This window comes from Strix uralensis, chromosome 3 (assembly GCF_047716275.1).
Source record: "Strix uralensis isolate ZFMK-TIS-50842 chromosome 3, bStrUra1, whole genome shotgun sequence".
Taxonomy (NCBI): domain Eukaryota; kingdom Metazoa; phylum Chordata; class Aves; order Strigiformes; family Strigidae; genus Strix; species Strix uralensis.
This window is the reverse complement of record NC_133974.1, coordinates 8055697-8076743: the sequence shown is the minus strand read 5'-3', so window position 1 is coordinate 8076743 and position 21047 is coordinate 8055697. Positions and strand designations below refer to the sequence as shown.

General features: G+C 41.9%; 1 protein-coding gene across 1 annotated transcript in view; it reads left to right on the top strand.

Moving 5' to 3' along the window:
• Window positions 1-21047, top strand: part of EVA1A (eva-1 homolog A, regulator of programmed cell death) — a 211065-nt gene that overhangs the window by 51427 nt on the left and 138591 nt on the right. The window contains exon 2 of the mRNA XM_074861440.1: window positions 8026-8240. Coding sequence (XP_074717541.1) covers window positions 8026-8240 — 215 coding nt within the window. The remainder of the gene's footprint in view (window positions 1-8025; window positions 8241-21047) is intronic.

The window sequence follows — 21047 nt, the reverse complement described above, 5'->3', positions numbered from 1 at the left end:
TGCATGCTTACATACAATGTGGATCCCCCAGTAAGTGGCCTTAGGCAGCCCATGCAATAGCTGGCTCATGGATCCTCTCATGTCCAGTCACCTCACATAGACGTGTGTATGCAGACACGTCTCTCAGTTGACTCCCTCACCCTCAGTCTTCCTGTAGCTGGCCTGGACCTCCTGGTCTCTCCTGTAGACAACTCACAAGCTGTCTGGTCTCTACAGTATCTGACCCAGACTTGTGACTGCTCTCATACCTGGCTCCTAAAGCTCTTATTCTACATGCCAGCTAGTCCAGCTTGATAGTCACTAGTGACCACAGATGGACATATGCACTTGCTCCAGTTGCAGGCAGGACACACACAGAGACCCTCTGGCCTGTGGTCCAACTCTGGTTGCTGTCACTGAGACCCCCGTACACACACATACACACAGATCAACGGAAGAGGCTTTGATCTGAAACAGTGGAGCAGGAATAAACAGCTGGAGAGAAGGTTGCAAGTTGGTGAAGTCCTGGTGCCACTCCTTCCAGCCAAATTTTCTGTACTGTCAAATTTCCTTCAACGTTGTGGCTGCCTGCAACCATGCAGCTAGCAAAACATGAGTTTTAAAAAAATCCTTAAATCCAGAGGAATTGGATGGTCAACATCTTGATTTACAGGTCATGATACTGGTCCAAGATTATAAGAGAAACACTAACAAAGTGGAGGGAATCCAGTGGAGGGCCAGTAGGATAGTTGGTGCTGGAGCACATGGCATAGGAGGGGAGGCTGGAGAAAAGAAGGCTGAGGTGGGTATCCAGATGCTTCCTTAGAGGAGGTAGGCTCCTCTAAGAAGTGCAAAATAAAAAGGCGAGAGGCAACAGACGCAAGTTGTGACAGGGGAAATTCTGAGCATGTACTTGAAAAAAATTTTAATCAGAACATGGTGAAGCACTGGCATATGTGCTTCAGAGGCTGGGGAATCCCTGTCCTCAGCAGTCCTTGCTCAGGACTGAATAAGGCGCTGAGCAACTTGATCTCACTTTGATATTGGCCTTACTCTGAGCAGCAGTTTGGACTAGATGACCTGTAGGAGGCCCTTCCAGGCTAAATTTCCCTGATTCTAGAAAGATAAATTTAAAAAAAGAGATATTTTTTTAAAACTCTGTTAATTTGCTGTTTCAAAATGTAAAAGATCAGGAAAAAAAAATCTCCATAGTCATAAGGGCTTTAAAAACTTGTTTTAGAAAAAAGTAAGTTCTCAAGAAACCATAGACTTATGGGACATTCAGAGAAAATAATCTAAGATGATGTTCAAATAGCAAATGAGATTTTTTGTATTGAATTTTTAGAGCAATTCTTTAAAGTTTTAGACCTAAAATACTTGCAGTTGGAGATGCTTATTAAATTCTCCAGAGTTATTCCAACAGTCTGTGGAAGGGCTGTAGTGTTTTATTAAATTCTATAGGATTTTACAGCTAGGAAATCTAAGGGAATAATTATCAATAATCCTCAACTAGTATCTGAGTTAAATTCAAGCCTGCAGAGTTGAAAACCACCATGTTTTTATTCCTGTCACCCCTAGCCCTCACCAATCTAATTTCCACTACCTTCTCATCCTTACACAAACCCAGGAGACCTATGAAATACGGTTCAGCATTTATAAAATGTTACCTTGTTTAGCCTTGAAATGCTGGCACTCAGCTGCAGTTCTAAATTTACTTTTGTTTCAAAGACGTTTTTCTAAGTTAGCACTGGATAGATACTGTTTGGAGCCGCAACTGCGGTACAGAAGATCAGATAGCGGGCAAGGAACTGTTGACTTAAAATAAAAATATTTTCCTAAGTATGCTTACAAGATGCTCACGTTTTTCCAGTGCTGTATGGTATCTGAAAGGTGAAAGGGTTGGGGAGTAGCCAAAGTGAAAGCAAATCTCTCTGTAGAAGGTTTGTAATAGCAAGTTTTAATCTCCAGTATTAGTAACAAAGCAAAACAAACCCTACTTGTCCATACTAGGCTGCTCTGTGATTTCAGAGAGCTGCTTTACTACTGCAACCACAGGATTATCAGTAATGCCTGGTATGAAATGCATTCATTGAGTTACTTGCTCTGGCTTCAAGCCTTGCCTGGGGTCACATTTCAGCCCTGTTTGCCTATCCTTGTGGCCTGTTATTCTATTCCGCTGGCTTAGCACTGTCTCTGTAAGATGTTATGAGTATTGGTGTTCTGCGTATAAAGAATAAGCTGAAATTCTCCAGTCCATAGCCTAGCTGCAAAACAGGGTGGCATAGGGGTAGTCTGAGCTCCAGAAAAGTGTCTGATTAAGGTCTCTCCTTGAAGAAAGTTCTGTTTCACATTCAGAGTCGCACAACCATCTGAGGAAACTAGGAGAAAAGAATGGTAAACACTGAAAAACCAGTAGAGATTTGGAAAATAAGAGATTAAAAATAAAAGAATCTGTGTCAACCAGGAACAAGGCAATGTTTTATTCACTAACACAGTTAACTGCACTGACTTCATGTGGTTCAGATAATGGGAAATTGCTTATTTCTAAGTATAATGTTCTTTTTTCATTATGTTGATTTTTCTCTATTATATGTATACGCTTCTATAAATGTAACTACAAAAGCTCAAAATGGAATATTTTAAGAAGACATTAATATAGCTTAGATATAACTCGATGCAGATATTAATGAAGCTCTGGCTTGAATTATGTGTTGTAGTTCATTAACTGTAAAAGTACTTTGAGTTTCCTTGTAATTTATTAGAAGCTTTGGATCATATCCAAACTGTACAAAAAGTTAGTTTTATTGTGATTATTACAAGGTAGAATTCCTCCAGCACACACCCATAGAGATGTTTCCTGGTGAAAGATGAAATTTGTCTTCTGATGAGTGGCGAGCTGGTGTGTTGGTATATGCCTTGTCATGTCTAATGGAAGTGGGAGAAGAGGGCTTACCGCTTTTAGACAACCATGGTTAAATAGGATATATGAATGAGTGTTTGTATACTCTCTTTTATCCTGTATCTGGATGGGATGGAAGCTCTTATATCATCTGTGAACCACTCCATCAGTTACTTTGGTTTCAAAAAGACAGTGTTCTAGCTCTATGAGTGTAAGTAAAGGATGATGTTTAGATTTACAGTACCTGTAAAATGATGATAATCTGTATGAAACTGTTATTTTTCTGTAGCCCACATGTGTTAGAACTGGCTGTTGGATGAGAACTGAGCAAGAGTTCCCTGGAGAGGCAATGGTGAAAATGGTTCTTGGGAACTGACATTGCTGGGTGGGATAGAGTTACAGTCATCACTAAGCAATGTGTTTGGCAAGTAGTGGAGAGTAATTGTTGATAACTGATAGGAGTCAAACTCTGGACTTTAGAAAAATAAATTGCAAGTGGTGTTTGAAAGGAACATTTCCTTGTTGGAGGACAAAAATTATCTATTTTTTTTTGTGATGCACTTCTTTTGGTTGTTTATTCTGTAAATCCCTGCTTTGATGGCGACATTGGTCTTTTGAATTAAGAAGTTTAGCACTTGACTCCTATATGTTGATTGAATTTGGTGATGCCCACCAGCAAAGATTCCATGCCCTCACCACAATCCTTAAAAAGAGAAGTGCTAAACCCAAAAGACTTTGAGATTGTTTTTGTTATCCCAGATTTGGTGGGCTTAATGCTTTAGATTTCTTTTATACTTTTACCATCTTTACAAATGAAATATTTAAAGAAAAGCTCAAATTACCACCTGCTCTAACATTGTCTTCCCTAGACAGGCTAATAAGTGAACTGCCAAAAAATTTCCTGATAAAATCATGAGAATCTATGTCACTTCCACTCCAAGATGAACCATGTCAAAATAGAGTAGATTTGAATGTAGCAGTACAGCTGGAATGATTTCCTCAAGTAATTGCTTGCCTTCAGTCCTCGATCTGACGATGGTGATTTCATATCCCAGAATTTGAGGATAGAGAAAGGATGTCTTTGGCCATCTTTATAAACAGCCTGCCTTATCTTTGTTTGGAGTGGACACTTGTAAGACTGTAGCTTATATCCCAGATAATGCAGAGACATATACTTGGTGGGGAATGACATCATTTGATAATACCTTTGTCATCTCAGTTTCTTGGCTGTCATATTCTGTGGTCTATGAATAGCTGATCGGTGATCTGCTGTATCATTTTACTAAACTAAAATAGTTTCTTGCAGCCATCAAAAAGATTTTTTTCATGCTTGCCAGAAGAGTGTGAAAGAGCTCTGTAAGCTATTCCTTGTATGCTTACGAAGTGCTTCTTAACTTGGTATACAAATGCCATTGAAGTCCTCAAACACCTGCCATTGGCTACATGTTTATGCATTTCATTCAGTAAAGAGCATCCTAGTAGTTGCCTCCTTACAAAAGGTCACTGGAGACTTATTACTGAAAATTCAACAAGGATGATGAAAGCAATTCAGATTTTGGGTTACTGAACCATGAGTCGATGGATAACGAAATACCACCACTTTCAAAAGAACTACCCATGCATCTAGTGCAAATTTGGCACACTTAAAGAGGAAAAAAAAAACCCCATGAATTCTCTACATCCACTTCCTTTTGCTCTTTGAAGAACATCATGTCATCCCTGATCATGCCCATGCCTAATTCAGTATCTTCTCCCTGACAGTGGTCAGTGCCAGATGTTTCAGACATTGTGCTTTGTTTATTATTAGCCAGTCACCATCAAAACATTCAATCCCTTCAATGTCTTGAGCTTGAATGAACTCAAGTTATTTTGAGATTGTTGATAGAAGACGAGAGGAAGGAGTTGTTTCAACAAGTGATTTGCACTAATTGCAGGTGTTGAAACTTTCTGTGATCCTGAATTGGTAATATGAAAGATATGCTCTAGGGTGGCTGTTCTGACAGAATAATTGAATATTCAGAGGAGCCAGTAGAGTCTTGACTGCACTTTGGTTGTATTTCTCTGGCTCCCTAATAGGTCAGCCTCAGGGAAAAGTCCTAATGCGCTGGAGTAACAGCATGGAAAGTAGGGTTTAATATTTTGTGTTATATTCCGGTTCTGTGTGTAGTTTGCTTGTCCTGATGCTTGTCTTGTATGGTTGCCTTACTTCTGTAGGAGAAGAGCTGATCTGACTTCTGGACTAGGTGTGCAGCATCACACAGAGCGTGTGTTCTACTGACTGGGAAAGGGGATGCACTCTAGTAGTTAATTTTATTCCTAGAGTGCTTCCTTGAACAAGTGAGATAAAGACACTAAATTAAACAGTGCTGTTGCCTGATCTCTGTCACTCTAATTCTCGGGCTGTGTCTCAGCCTATTTCTTATAAACAAATGCTGCCCTAGGGACTTGGAAATTAATATATTGATTTGAGTAAATATCTATTTGACACACACCTTGAGGCACTGCAACAACAGAACTGCTAAATAAGAACTGCAGGCTAAAATTTAGAGAAATTGGAGAATCCAGCCCTCATAGTGGCAGCTTGAATGCTGAAGTTAGATTACTGTGTGTTGGTTATCTCTGAGAGCAATGATTATAGTGTTAGGCACCTTGAAATTTGTTCAGACGAGTATTCTTTCACACAGCTCCTGAGACAGGTTTCAGTGTTGGTGTGGAAGAAGAACTATTCCCACTAAAAGCTCTGGATGTAGGCTGTACTATTTTGGAGAGTAAGAGAAAGTTGCTGGCTATGGCTTTAGGGACAGAGAAGAGGCCCTGGGAGTGTTCAACTTAGTGGAGTGAATATACCCTACAGATGTGACTATGAGGATAACTTGAGTTGATGTTGAAATGATTCTGAGCAAGCCACGTGAACTCTCTCAGATCACATGAATTGTGGTTCCCTGTGTGCATTATCATGCCTTGGAAGACAGGATGATGAATGTGAGGAAAGAGTGCACCTTGCAGTAATGAAGGGTAACTGCATACCTAGCTGGCCCCTCAGTATAACAAAGATGTTGAGAATCTGGAGAGTGTCCCTTTGGCTGCCAAGAAGGCAAGGGTACTGGTACATATGATAAATAGTAAGAGACTGAGGGATTTAAAAGTAAAGAATAAGGAGAGTGGGATCTAATTACTGTTTTATTCTACCTAAAGGTATAGAGGAAATGGAACTAGTCTTTTCTCTGAAATGCACAATGAAAGAATCAGAATTAACCAAAAAAAGTCATAACAGGAAATTCCAATTGCATGTCATGCAAAAATTTTTCACTGTGAAAGTTGTTAAGCGTTAGCACAGGTTGCCCAGAGAGGTTGTGGAGGCCCAATCCTTGGAGATGTTCAGAACTGGACAAGGCGCTGGGAAACCTGGTCTAAATTGACCCTGCTTTGACCAGAAGGTTGGACTAGATGACTTGCAGAGGTACCAGCCTAAATTATTTTATGATTAAGGGCCACCAAGAGAATAGTCACATTTTACCCATTTTTTAAAAAGCAAGTCTAAGATATACCTCAGGTTCCCTTTTAGGAATTTGTCCAGGGATTACTTGTTTCTCTTAACAGTTTTGTCTTTTCTTTCTGAGTCTTTAAGAAAAGAGTTTACCAGGAGCATTCCCACAATGCCCTGTCCCTGTCTTCCTCTACTTTTTCTTAAGAGGTAGAGGAAGACAGGGACAGGACATTGTGGGATTGCTGCTGGCAGACTTGTGTTGGTGGCCAATAGTGGGAAGGGGACTTCCAAACTCATTACAGAGAGGAAGTCTGTAGGATTGAATGGGACTGTGGCTGATGCTGATATGGGACATGCTATAGAGTTCCCTGCACAGATGTCTCTATATCAGCACCTCTATATCAGGTTTCCCCTCATGCATGAGTGTGGCAAAGTCAGGAGTTGTTTGCAGCTCCCATGGCAACCAGACTGCAATCAGCCCTTTTAACTCGGTGTAACTTTAACAAGGCTTTGTCCTCATGCTTTATTCTTTCTTAGAACTTTAATATTGTGTCTAATGTCATCCTCTAACAAACAAAGAGAAATTTGGTTCTGTATGCTGTTTTCCTTCTATAAAAATTGACATCGCAGAATGGGAGAGAAAGCAAAGCTTTTGTGTCAATGGCCTAGAACAGAAGGTGCAACCAGAAGAATTAAAATGGTATATTGTGAAGGGAGATTGAAGATATGAATGGTGTGCCATGATGGAATAGGACTTCATACAACCAACTGTAACCCCAACTTTCCCCTTAGTAACTCTGTGTCTGGGCCTTTCTTGCCCATGATCATAAGTTCACAGGAAAAGTGAGGTCAGAAGGGACTTCAGTTCTGTAGTCTAACATCCTGCTCAAAACAGGGTCAGTTAGAAAGTCAAGTCAGACCAGGTTGCTCAGGGCTTTATCCAGTAAGGTCTTGAAAATTTCCAAGGATGTAGACTGCACAACTTCTCTGGGCAACCTGCTCCACTGCTTGACTGCCCTCACAGTGAAAAAGTTGCTCCATATACCTGATCTGAAACTGTGTTTCATCTTGTGCCTGTTATCTCTCATTCTCCTACCATGAACCACTGTGAAGAGCCTGACTCCATCTCCACGATAACTTCCCTGTAGATACTGTCAGGTTTCTATTAGTTTCCCCCAAAGCTGTCTCTTGTCCAGGCTGAACAAGCCACGTTTTACAGGATAAGTACTCCAGCTCCCAACCAACTTGGTGACCCTCTGTTGAACTCACTCCAGTTTATTTTATTGAAGTCTGTCTTGTATTGGGGGGGGCGCAAAATTTGCATGAGGTATCTAGATGTGGTCTAAATGATGGGCCTGGCTCAGCTACATTTCCTGTAAACTTGACAGATATGCCAATGTAAATGAGTGGTATGATTGGACTGAGAGTTTGGAGCATCTGAATATTGCTTCCACTAGGGATATATAAGATGGCTGAAGCCCAAATCACCAAGCCTTCCCCGCTGCTATGTCATTGTCTCTCTCCTTTGCACGTGTGTGAGATGAGTAATAAAATCTGCGTTCCTCATTGCTTGTTAGTTGTTTGTTTGTTAGACTGCACTGCTGTAAATCATCTAAATATTAACTACTTTTCACTAATGATGGATTTTGTCCTTTTGCAGGTTACATATCACAAGTACTAAAGAATTACACTGACCATGCCTGCGACGGAGAATATGTCTCCCTGAGATGTCCTCACAGAACCACCATCAGCATCCAGTCTTCTTTTTATGGCCGAATTGTACCAAGTCATCAGATGTGTCCTTCTCGCTATCCCCACTCCTATGCAACTTTAATTAAAGAAGATGTCGCCTGTTCAGTTGGCACTTCCCTTCAGGTATTGCACCTTAAATTGGATCTGTTAATTTTGGACTTTGTCTTTCCTTGGCCAGGCAGCAGCTTTCTGTGCTGGTGCTTGCATAGACCTGTATTAAGCAGTGCTACTCAGTGTGGGAGTACTGACATCTCACACAGCTTAGTGGATAATTTGTCTTTGTAGTTTAGACAGGACTGAGTTAGATTTTGCTGATAAATTTCTTAATTTTGCTGCAACTCTAGTTAGTTAGGAATGGGGTTGAAACAGAACTACACTGCAAGACTACATTATGTTTGACTGGGTTCAATTTTTTTTTTTTTTTAAATAGTTTTCCTTCCCAATGGTTAGCTTTTTCAACACATTGAGAAGTTGCTGTGGTATTCTTTTTGCTTTAGAACTGACCCTATTTCAAGAGGCTTTTACTTTGGTAACTTGAAACCCAGAAATGAATCCTTGGCTTTACTTCTGACTCATTTGGCTCTTAGGACACTTAAGCTTGTAATGTCCCAAGTTAATGAGCTCTGTCCATTTGTGCAGGGGATGTTGACTATATGTATCCTCCCAAGAGCACATGTGAGGTCAACAAATCAAAGGATTATTTGGAAGGTGCCAGTGTTACTCAACTGTCACTAGGATCAACTAAAATTAGAAACATGAGTTGGCTGATGTTGTTGAGATGAATGGGGTCTGCTCCTGGATGATGAAGTAAGCACAAGTCTTTCCAAGTGCAGGATTTGGGACCGTGAAAACTTTTGGGCAAAGATCTTGAGCACCTAGTGTGTTTATGGTTATGAATCAATAATAACTCATAACAAAAATTTATAGCAGAACTAGATTAATAAACCTACAGGGCTAGTGAATAATTTCTTTTATAATTTGGCTAAAGGCCAGAGTTTCCCACATCGCTTCTCACTCTTACATCCAGGGTTTTTAAGAGGAATTTACAGCATTTTTTTAAAGTTGATACAAGTGCTTTGGCTTCCAAATGTCAGTGGTAAATTCTCAAGAAATTGCACAGGGTTGGTGTTTGCCTGCAGCGTAACCCTTAAGCTGACAGATTTGCAGTTGCCCTCATAACACTTCCACTGAACAAGAAATGACTGAGTTGTCGTATGGGAGGACACGGTCCTTATCAGTGGAAGGCTTTTCCACATACGATAATGAAAGTTTGTAATACAACAGACAAGAGGCAGTTGTGTTGTTTAAGGTGGGAGAACATGGACTGAAGACTTTGGCAGAGGCTACCTTTCCCTTCTTTCTTTTATCAATTTACTGCAAAATTTACTTGAAACATTTAATTTACCAGCATGATTGATACCTATGTGTGTAGCCTCATCCCTTGTGGGTGGACGGCCCACTTAAGGCATCTGGAAGAACTTGAGAACAGGGAAGATATAACCTTTGTCTTTCCAGGCCATGGTTTTATGTGCAGGAGGGATTTAAAAGAAATCCTTACCTGCCTGGCTTAGCTCCTTATGTCCTCAGAGCTGTTACCCTTTAGCTTTGCCTCCAACATTTACACTGTTTGTAATTATAGCTTCCCTATTTATCAGAGTGAGAATTGTGTTCCCTGTAGGTAGTCTTGCAGCAGATCTCTTATACAGTATGTTTCTTACATGACTGAGTCCAGAACACTCCTATTCACCCATTTTTGGAGATGCAGATACGCTAGGAAAGTAGCTGACATTCTCCGTTCTGCCACAGATTTCTTGGGGGACCTTGGGCAAATTCCTGAGTCTCTTTGGAGGAGATGCACAGTGCCTCTTTGGTGCCCCCAAATGTGACTTTGATGCCTCAATGTGCTGTGCTTGGTCAGGGCAGGATGAGTCCAAATAACAGAGATGAATCTTGGTTTCTTTTTCAATCCTGGAGGGGTGAGGCCTTTCTGAAGGGTAAACCAGAAGCTCCACAAGCTGAATGGCAAGCTGCCTGCAGCTCGCTGGTAGGAAATGCACGTATGTAGGAAAATTGGAAAGCCGTAGAGAGGGAAATTGCATGTATCTTTGTGGTTTTGAGGCTCAGCTATATGGCTGCTGTAGGCAAGACCAATTACGTGTGTATTCTGATTGTCAGTAATTTAAAAAGTCAGCCAAACCAAACCCTTCAAAATTAAGTATATAAAATCAGTGTGTCTAATCAAACCCATGACCGTATAAATTTGCTGCTTCTCTGGAGAGTAAACTGGAGGGAGTGTAAGGGGCAGTTATTAGTACTATTCCCTGCAAAGACTATATGTGAGTAACAGTTAATTCCCATTTAGAAAATCTCTCCCCTGTAAATGTCCAGTTCAGACATTGTTTCTATGTTAAAAAGGGAAAAGAAAGCGTTGATTACACTGAGACAATCACTACTAATCCAGCCTTACGTAGTTGGTTGCCATGATGCCTTGCTTTAGTCACTTGTTTTTGTTTGGAATGAAATGCAGACCACTTGGGAGACCGTGTCCAAGACATTAAGGCAGTGACCCCAAACTACACACTTCTGTTATTCTAACACCGTAATGTCAGATTCAGTGGGAGATTTCCAAACGCACAAAGAATTTGGACGTTGTTCTGCCAATTAAACTCAGACACCGGGGTGAAAAGAGTAGGCTTATTTTACTGTTAATTATTAAAGAATATAACCAAGTAATACAGAAAATAAGTAGTAAGAAAAATACAGAATAGTAACTTAATTATTACTACATACAGTTAATTATAGAAAATAAGAACAAGCAAGTTAATGCACCTAATCATTACTACACGACGGGGAGAACAGTGATTAAGAAAGATATATCACCACTTGTACATGTTACCAACATCCAGACCCGCAGTCGCTGGGGAGCCCCAGTTGCAGCGAGGATTTGGAGTACCTTTCCCTGCAAGTGGAAAGTCTTACGCGATGCGTCCATCCATAGGTGAGGCATCCAAAGTTGTGGCAAGAGGGTCCAGCCTCATATACCAAAAATCAGCAAGTTAGAATGACTTGCACTTTTCTTTGAGTGGAAACATCTGGTTTTATCCTCCTGTTGGATTCTACCCAAAGCCTGGCCAGGGCTTGGGGGGGGAGAACCAAGGGAGTTTCTAACAAGGCCAAACACTTGGTTCTCAGCCTTGAACAATGCTAAACAATGGAAGTTGGATACACATTCTCACAACATTTCATCCTCACTACTGATTACTTTTTGCCTAAGCTGCATCTTTCACAGTGAGCATACATATTTCATTAATGATCAGATACTAATTAATAAACGCTAATGGCAATATAGATTTTACTAATTAGCAGATACTAATAATGGGTAACGTTTAGTTGTGAGGCTCATCTAGAGGTCAACTTTGTTTCAGGATGTATTATTAAGGCCCTAGCACTACAGACGTTCAGACTGGGATTTGAGTTTTGATGTGGTTGGTCTCTTGTTAACTTTTAGATCAAAAGTCACACAAATATGGAGAGATCAGAGCAACAAAATAAAGTCGTGTTGAAAGCCAGGCATTATTTGCTTTTTAAACAGCTCCTCCTGCTCCCCCCCACTCCACTCAGTTTAACAGCCCAAAGTTAGCACAAAGTTAGTCAAGTGAGATATACAGCAGGAAGGAAAGAGAGACTTATGCTGTATTTGTGAAGCATCTTTGAGCTATTTTGAAGATGGAATTGTAGAAAACTCCCACTCATCCTTTAATAATAGAAGCTAATTTGGGCCACTAGTGCTGTTAATTAACAACCTGGTCTGCTCTTGGCTTTTCTGTACTTTCCTAGTGGAGTCCTGCAGAGGGTATTCCTGACTGCGAAGTAATAGAGAGCAATGTCCTTGTCCCAGCCAGGAGGGATGAATGTGGGACAGAGGAGAGAAACATCTGGAAACTTGGTGACTCTGGTAAAAGGAACCCATGCAGTGCAAACTGTCCTGCCTTGGCAGAGGAGGTCTCTGAGGAGAAGCTTTATGGTGGCTGAACCATCTCTTTTGTTTTTTGTAGGTCAGAAAGAGCAGCTGCCAGGACCAAAATCTATTCCTCTTTCACCCAGAAAAGTAAATCCTTGAATATTATAAGTTGTTTAAGCATATGAAAATGGTTGGCAGTAGGTAAGAGGGTGTTTATCCACACTGCATAATTTATGCAGAGAGATGAGTTGTATGCCCACTAGAAAGTCTATGTCGTCAAAGCAGGATCATGCAAAGATGTTAGTTTGCCTAATGATAAGTAATTTAGTAAGAAACGTAGTCACCCCCAGCCAAGCTCACGATGCCCAACTTGTGCCTGCAAAAATACATGGAGGCACATTTATATTTGAAGGAAGTTGCTCAGCTGAAGAGGAGGAGATTTGGAGCAGCTTGCTTATAAAGCTTTCCACAGCTGCTCATTCCTGGATCAATATTCCCGATGTCACTTGTTTTTAACAGTAAACTACTCAAGGTCTGTATGAAAGAATGTTTAATGGTTGGTCTAAAATTATTGCTCATTACCAGAAAACTAGATTACACTTTACAGCAGATTACCTGCAACATACTCATTTTGGTAAATTGACAGAAAAATAAAACCACAGCCCATTTAGAAGGAAAACAGAAAGCCTTGGAGCAAAGTTTATTTAGAAGGAAAATAAAAAGCCCTGGAGAGGCACTTATCCATGGTGTTTCTGCTCCCAGATATTTATCAAAGATATTGTAGGCTAACTTCTGGCTTCACAGTTGCATCTAGTGAAATCAGCAGGAAACTGCCCTTCAGAGGGCAATGTTTCCATGTGACTTGTTTCCCCAAGAGGAGCTGCGCTTAGAAGGTGCTCTGGAGCAGAGTCATGCCTCTCATTAGAAAGATTAGCCAATTTGTGGAGGGAGTGTAGGCATAGCCTGTGGCCTGGGTCTCTTTCAACACTCTCCAGGACAACCAGTTGTTGGTGACAAGAATCACTTGTGCTGCTGATGTGGTATTTCCTTTTGTCCTTTAACTGAGATACAGGACACCTTTGCTGCCACCTCTCCTGCTGTCCCTCCAGCAGCGGTACAAAAGGGAGCAGATTCCTTGCATGCTAACTGCAGGATTCCCTGAGCCCTTCTTCCCCCCTCTTTATTTGCACCTACCAGGAAGGTTTCTGTGATAGAAAGCAAAAGGAAGCTGATCTCTTAGGTGATGGAAAGATGAGATAAACTTTCCAGTAGCTGCATGACTCTCAAAGCATGGGCCAGTTGTTGATCACAAAATGATGGGGCTGGAAGATGGGTGTGTGTGTGTTACTGTTGCTGAAGAGGATTTTATTTTCTCCGAGTATTCTGGATTAACAGCGTAGCATAGTAAAATACAAAGTAGAAGAAAATGATCCAACTGCTTTAGCTTTCTTAGTAGGCCAGACAGTGACTACTGCCATGCCCCATCACAAGATATTGCATGGTCCCACTGATGTGACAGCCCTAAGTGACCTCAACAGGAATGAGAAAGGGCCCTTTCTCATGTCTGAACATCAAGGGGAAAGAGGGACAAAAATTATAGAAAGGAAGAATATAGCTCATCAGTACCATAGGAGAACCCACCATTTGTCATATTGCATATTAGATCTCCACAGCTTACAGACAGTTTGAACAAGGAAAGTTTTGGTCTCAGAATGAATTAAAGAGCAGTTTGGTCAACTCTCCATCAGATTATATTAATTATTTTGCAGAGAACGATGAGCAGTGAGCTCAGGGTCCAGGAGAGGTTACTGCAGTGCCAAAGTTGCTCTTAAAAATCACAGAACCAGTGCATCTTCATTCATGAATCTTGCCTATCTTGCTGAAATATAACTCTCTGGCAAGCAGCTCCCCCAGCTAATTATTTGCAAGTAGAACTCCTTGATGGCAGGGGTCATAGATAATCTCTAAATTGCTGTATCTTTAAAATCTTTGGCTTGACTGAAATAGCTCATCAGAGCAGTGTGATTATATACTGCAGAAGAAGAGACACTAGAGGCAGAGGTGGCTGGTGCAGCCTGTCTGCCTGATGAGGCAGGACTGCTCCCCGGGGTGTAAGCCTCCTAATGCTTTGTTTACTCTAAATTTAAACTTTCCAAGTCATGGGGCTTCCATCATTGCCACTAAGACTCTGCTTGACAGTGTAATAGTTTGCTCTCAGTGATTTTTTTTTCCCACTTTGTGTTTTAAGCTTTCCCTTTCTTTAATCCCATGACTTTTGGTTATGCATCCTTTTGTATTTCTTCAGCACAGACCTCCTCTCCCTTTGAAGTTGACCCCGCATACAGATTAAGTTTCCTACTGCTAGGAAATGTAGGTAATGTTAATTAGGTGATATTTGTAATGCAGCTTTTATCGGGTCCTTCTATTTGCTGATCATGTTCCTGCTTTTTGTGAATTGCTGTCTCTGAGCTCTTTCAAGGCTCTACCAGTGGAGGTCTGGTGAATCTTGCTGTTGTGTGTTAACATCCCAGCCCACTGCTGCCTGCCCTGCTGCCCTGCTGGTGTTTACTAGTCCGGTAGCAGAGCTGGTGAAAGGGAATATGTGCCCAGTTTTCAGCTCTTTATTTCAGTCTGGTGTATTAATGTGAGTCACCAAATGTGTGGGCATAGTTCCCTCCTGCTGACTCTGCTGTGAGCATTGTAAGGTCCATGGGAGAGAGATAAGAGATAGCTAGTAGAGTCCTAAAACCTGTCATATATCAGCAGTCAGGATGCAGGGCCTTTGATCTCTTCTTCATGTGATGCACAGATTGAATACGGTAATTTGGGCAAAGCTGAATTACTTTCTACCGGAGCAGGCTGGGAAGGTTGCTTGATGAAGCCGTAGGCAGGTAACCTGTATCTCATCAGCATGGATTTCATTTTCTCATGTAGTCTGTTCTTCCCTGTTACTGATACTTGGAAAAATCTTCTTGCTCCATGGACTTCAGTAATTTGCATGAATGAATAGAGATGAATGTGCAATCTTTAGATAATCGGAAAAAGGATCTGTAAATAAGTTTGCAACTTGAAAGGACTAAATTTATAGTGTGTTTTAAAGCAATACTAACATTCAGGGGTATATAAAAGAGTATCAAAATTCAAATGAAATGTGACATAAAGCCATTATGAACGCATTGTGCTGTGTGGCTTTGTAGGGAGAATTCATGCCACCTTGTTTGTTGTATTCATTTCTTCCCATTGCAGAACTCATGGAGGTGCACCAATATAAGTGTTGGTGTAACTCTACCGTAATGACTATACCTGGACTGAATTTGACCTAAAAATGCTTAATCATAGTTTTTAAAATTACTGGTATCTTCTTGTGTAAAATTTTTAGTACAAACCTCTGCCCATCTTCATTTGACTGCATAAAGCTCTGATCCATTCATGCAGTTTGCTCTGAGTTATTCTCTTCAGCGACATACAATTTGGGCAATTATTTAGTGGGGTTCCTCAGTGTAATTTCATGCCTGACTGACAAGCCCTGCAGTCATCCTTATGTTCCTTTGATGATGGAGGCTGTACAGAGAGCAGCCCTATGGCAAAATCCTAGTTCCCATTGAGTTTCACCAGTGGCTTCTATGGGTCCAAATTTTCACCCTAAGTGTGTTTAATCTATGAACTACTACAAGGGACTAAGAACTGAGATAAGTTTAATTGCCTTGGATGTTAAGCTCAGTTGTGGTTTATTTTAAGCTTGCAGGGGAAGCAGTTCTTGAAGAGTGATTTGAAGAGACAGAATAAAGATGAGTGCACCCTTGGGAATGGCTGAGGACAGCCTTGCAGAGCTCACATCCAGTTCCAGATTTAACAGGTTGTTATCTAATGAGCACAAGCAATTACTTAGCTAACAAGCACAACAAAATGAGCACGAGAAATGTGTTTCATCTGCAATGCCCACTAGAAAGACATGGTTTTGAGCTTGAGGCTGCCCTTGCTTTAAGACCTGGGTCACTGCAGTGAGATTAATCCAGGGCATAAATCACAGGGGTTAGATTAGTGTTTGTTTTTCTTAAATTCACATTTCTTACTCTCTTATCTCCTCTAAATCTTGCAGCTTCTTAGCTCAATCATGAACCAGAGAATGGAATGGTTTTAAACAGCCACAACTTCCCTCCTGAGCACTGGCTGTCAGCCCTCAGGCTTGATTTACCACTGGAACGCAATTATAAAATGGCACAATGCAATTAATGTGTCTTCCCTCCCCTTTCATTCCAGTCAGGAATTCCTCCTCCACCTTTTTCAGTTGGAGTGATTTTTATATTATAACGTAATCCAATGTGACTTTATTTTTCTTTAGTCAGGGGTCTACCAGATGGCAATGACATGAACAGCTGATTATATATCCTGGTCAGGGATGATTCTGTGTGTCTATTACTATTTCTGTGCAAGTTCAGATTGTTTGTGGGCCCCTTTTTATTTGGTTTTGTGGTTGTGTTTTCCACCTTTACAGCTGACAGTCACAGCTAGAAAAACAAGGCAAACATAGAATGAATCGCTTAAATTTTTCCAGCCATTAAGCAAAAGCCGTGTAAGCTCAGGACATTCCCTCACTACCAAGTAAACTCACAGCTTTTCTGGTGTCAATCTAGCTGGTCATCTGCAAATACTTCAGAAATGAGATCTGACCTCTGCCAGAGCTTTGGTACTACCTAGAAGTATGATTTTTTGAGAGTAAGACTAGAAAGCTGAGGTCTGGATTTGTAAGGGCCCCTGTAAACACCAGATGCACTGTAGGGGCAGGGCAGTGTGCCTGTAGTGGATCATCTTGTCACATATGATCTGTGGAGTCACTGTGTGGCACAGTGTTTAAGAAGATGTTGGTATATAGCACATACTGATGAAAGCAGTGGGGAGGAAGATTTCTATGTATACAAGGATAGGTAAAAATTGTACGTGCCAGTTTTTAAGTTAATGTTAGGGCTGGTGTAATAGTCAACCATTGCTAATTTTCTTTGTATTTTTCATGATGTATTTCACTGAACACTAAATGTATTTTTTTATTTTACTCTTTATGGATGTATTTCATTATGCCTAAGACTACTCAAACACTGCAGGAAATCAGAAATCTGAATGATTTTTTTATATTTTCAGGAAAATTGTTGCCCTTCAGAGAGAGGCACATTAAAATTATGTGAATGAAAAGGAAATATTGATTCCTCTCCCTCCATGAAATAACTTCTCAGAGTCATGGCTATTATCAAATTAATTTGAAACTGTAGCTAAACACTAAAACAAATTAGTAAAATGCATATTCAGCCTCAAGAGCACTTCCTTTTTTCTATGGTCTCACAATGGCATAGATTACTTTTGCTCCTTAATTTAGGTGCAAACTCCTCCCTAGGGCTTTGTGTTACTTTGCATACTGCAGGAAGTAAACTCAGGAGGTTTTACTTATGTGGAATATATGGAGTAAGCAAGACATACCGCAAGTTAGAGCACAGCAAGATGGCAACATGTGAAGGCTGCCCATGTTCATTGTTCTCTGAGGTTGGTAAGTAACTGCCTTTGCTCCTGGTGCTGGGCCTAAGGACAGATGAACAAGTGCTGCTTAGGCATGGAAGCTGAGGTTTCCAAAGAGGCTTCCCGTTGGCCTAACTCAGTCTCTGCTGAAACCCAGGGTGATTTTCCCACTGGTTTTAATAGCACCTATTACACAATGCTAAAGGCTTTTGAAAATCCCACCCATCTGCTATGAACAAGTTTATTGACCAAAAATCTGAGTCTGCTGCATTTGAGGGGAGAGAGCTTCCCTTGTGGGAAAGAAAACATTTAGGGTGCTGCTTCTTTCTGTTTGCTTCATTGGGTGCTTGCTCTTTGCACTGCTTGGGTATAAACAGTCATAGTTGTCCAGTACCAGGAAATCCTTTCAGGTCCACAGTGATTTGGAGAGGATTTCTCTCCATATATGAAGCACTGAAGAGTTGTTCCAGTTGTTCTTTGCCTTTTGAGATCAAAAGAGGTATCTGTGTAGAGGCCTCACATAAATTCCTTTTGCAACTCATTGGATTTTGCATTAAATTAAATTTCACATGCTGAGTGAGCAGTCAACTCCTATGAGCCTAGAGGAAAGAATATGCTGTTTCTATGGATTTTAATGTGATGGTCAAGTTGGGGCTAACACTCCCAGGCACCTCCTTCAGTGTTCACCTTTTGGCCTTTCCATGCTAAGCCCTGTATTTTGAAACAAAATGCCTGCATTTTATTACATTTGTAAGTGCAAAACAACAGCATATGTTCTCTGCTCGCTAGAAAAGGCCTGAATTGTCTTGGTTTGAACTTTAAAATAAAGGTCAGACTTGAGGTAGGCATGAATTCTTGCATGTGTCAGCCCAAAAGGTGAAAGCTTAGGAAGTTATGAGCAACCACAAATGAGGCAGTTTCAATTTGCACTTGAAACGGGAACAGCTGTTGTTTCTGGTGTTCGGAGGTTGACATTCAGAGTTATAATGCTAAAGATTATATATATTACATCCAAGGAGAACTCAAAAATAGGGAGTAGTCACAGAGGCAGAGAGAAAATTCGTTTGGGTGGTGCATGGTAGAGAAGGAACAGCCTTCATGTTAATGGCACAGGGATGAGATTGTGGGAAAGACCAAATATTGAGGTGGGTGTAAGAAAAGGGAGTAGGGTGAAGACAAAAGAGACCAGGGGAGTCTAGGGGAATTTCTGAGAAAGGATTTTCTAGCACCTCCTTGGAAGTGAAAATTAAGTGTTTTGGGACTAGAATTCACAGGTCTGTATTGCAGGGACTTAACAATGCTGGTGGATTACCTCGCTCTGTGGTCTCAAAATGCTCTGACAAGTTCATGCATGGTGAGACAAATTCTCATGGGGGAATGACTCCCCCGCATTCCAGGAGGAGATAGTCAGTGACCTACTGCATCACATAGACACACACAAGTCTATGGGACCAGATGGGATACACCCGAGGGTGCTGAAGGAGCTGGCTGGGGTGCTCGCAAAGCCGCTTTCCATCATTTACCAGCAGTCCTGACTGACTGGGGAGGTCCCGACAGATTGGAAACTGGCCAGTGTGACACCCATCTATAAGAAGGGTCAGAAGGATGATCCGGGAAATTACAGGCCTGTCAGCTTGACGTCGGTGCCCGGGAAGCTGATGGAGCAGCTCATCCTGAGTACCATCATACAACACATGTGGGACAACCAGATGATCAGGCCCAGTCAGCATGGGTTTATGAAAGGCAGGTCCTGCCTGACAAACCTGATCTCCTTCTATGACAGGGCAACCTGCTTATTGGATGAGGGAAAGGCTGTGGATGTTGTTTACCTTGACTTTGGTAAGGCCTTTGACACCGTTTCCCACAGCATTCTCCTGGCAAAACTGGCTGCTCGTGGCTTGGATGGGCACACGCTTTGCTGGGTAAAAAACTGGCTGGATGGCCGGGCCCAAAGAGTTGTGGTGAATGGAGTTAAACCCGGTTGGCAGCCGGTCACGAGTGGTGTCCCCCAGGGCTCGGTTTTGGGGCCACTCCTGTTTAACACCTTTATTGATGATCTAGACGAGGGGATCGAGTGCACCCTCAGTAAGTTTGCAGACGACACCAAGTTGGGTGGGAGTGTTGATCTGCTCGAGGGTAGGGAGGCTCTGCAGAGAGACCTGGACAGGCTGGAGCGATGGGCTAAGGCCAACTGTAGGAGCTTCAATAAGGCCAAATGCCGGGTGCTGCACTTGGGCCACAACAACCCCCAGCAGTGCTACAGGCTTGGGGAGGAGTGGCTGGAGAGCTGCCAGTCAGAGAGGGACCTGGGGGGGGTGATTGACAGCCGGCTGAACATGAGCCAGCAGTGTGCCCAGGTGGCCAAGAAGGCCAATGGCATCCTGGCTTGTATCAGAAATAGCGTGGCCAGCAGGGACAGGGAAGGGATCTTACCCCTGTACTCGGCACTGGTGAGGCCGCACCTCGATGACTGTGTTCAGTTTTGGGCCCCTCACTACAAAAAGGACATGGAATGACTCGAGCGTGTCCAGAGAAGGGCAATGAAGCTGGTGCAGGGTCTGGAGCACAGGTCTGATAGTGAGCGGCTGAGGGAACTGGGGTTGTTTAGTCTGGAGCAGAGGAGGCTGAGGGGAGACCTCATCGCCCTCTACAACTACCTGAAAGGAGGGTGCAGAGAGCTGGGGATGAGCCTCTTTAACCAAGTAATAAGTGATAGGACAAGAGGGAATGGCTTCAAGTTGTGCCAGGGAAGGGTTAGATTAGATATTAGGAAGTATTTCTTTCCAGAAGGGGTTGTTGGGTGTTGGAATGGGCTGCCCAGGGAGGTGGTGGCGTCCCCATCCCTGGAGGTGTTTAAGAGTAGGGTGAACATAGCGCTTAGGGATATGGTGTAGTTGGGAACTGTCAGTGTGAGGTTAACGGTTGGACTAGATGATCTTCAAGGTCCTTTCCAACCTAGATGATTCTGTGATGTGTGTCAGGCAAACATTATGGTAATTTTGGTGTTTTAGGGGCTCTACGGGAGTACATAAATACCACCTAAGCCATCCAGCTGAATTTAAAACTTACTGCCCCACTTAATAATATTTACTCCCCCGACTACTGCTTTAGAGGATCATAGGGTTAAAAGAAATCATTAATCTTCTTTAATGAAGCTATTTTCTAGCAGGAGACAGAATGTCTTGCCCCTGTGGATTCTGAGATGGAGTTTTTATGAATGTTATGAATGGGGAAGTGGGGAGTGAGCACTAGGGGAAAAACAGTGCAGAAAAGGGGATAGGACCTAAGATGCTGGTGGTGGGATGACCCTCTGACTTGCAGGACCTTGTTGAGTTTAGCTAAAAGGAACGTGATAGTCATGGGGGAAGAGGGGTGAGTCCTATTAAAAACTGACTAAGTTGGCTGTATAACAGCATTTCCACCACAACTACTAATTACTGGAATACCAGCCATTGCCAAAGCTT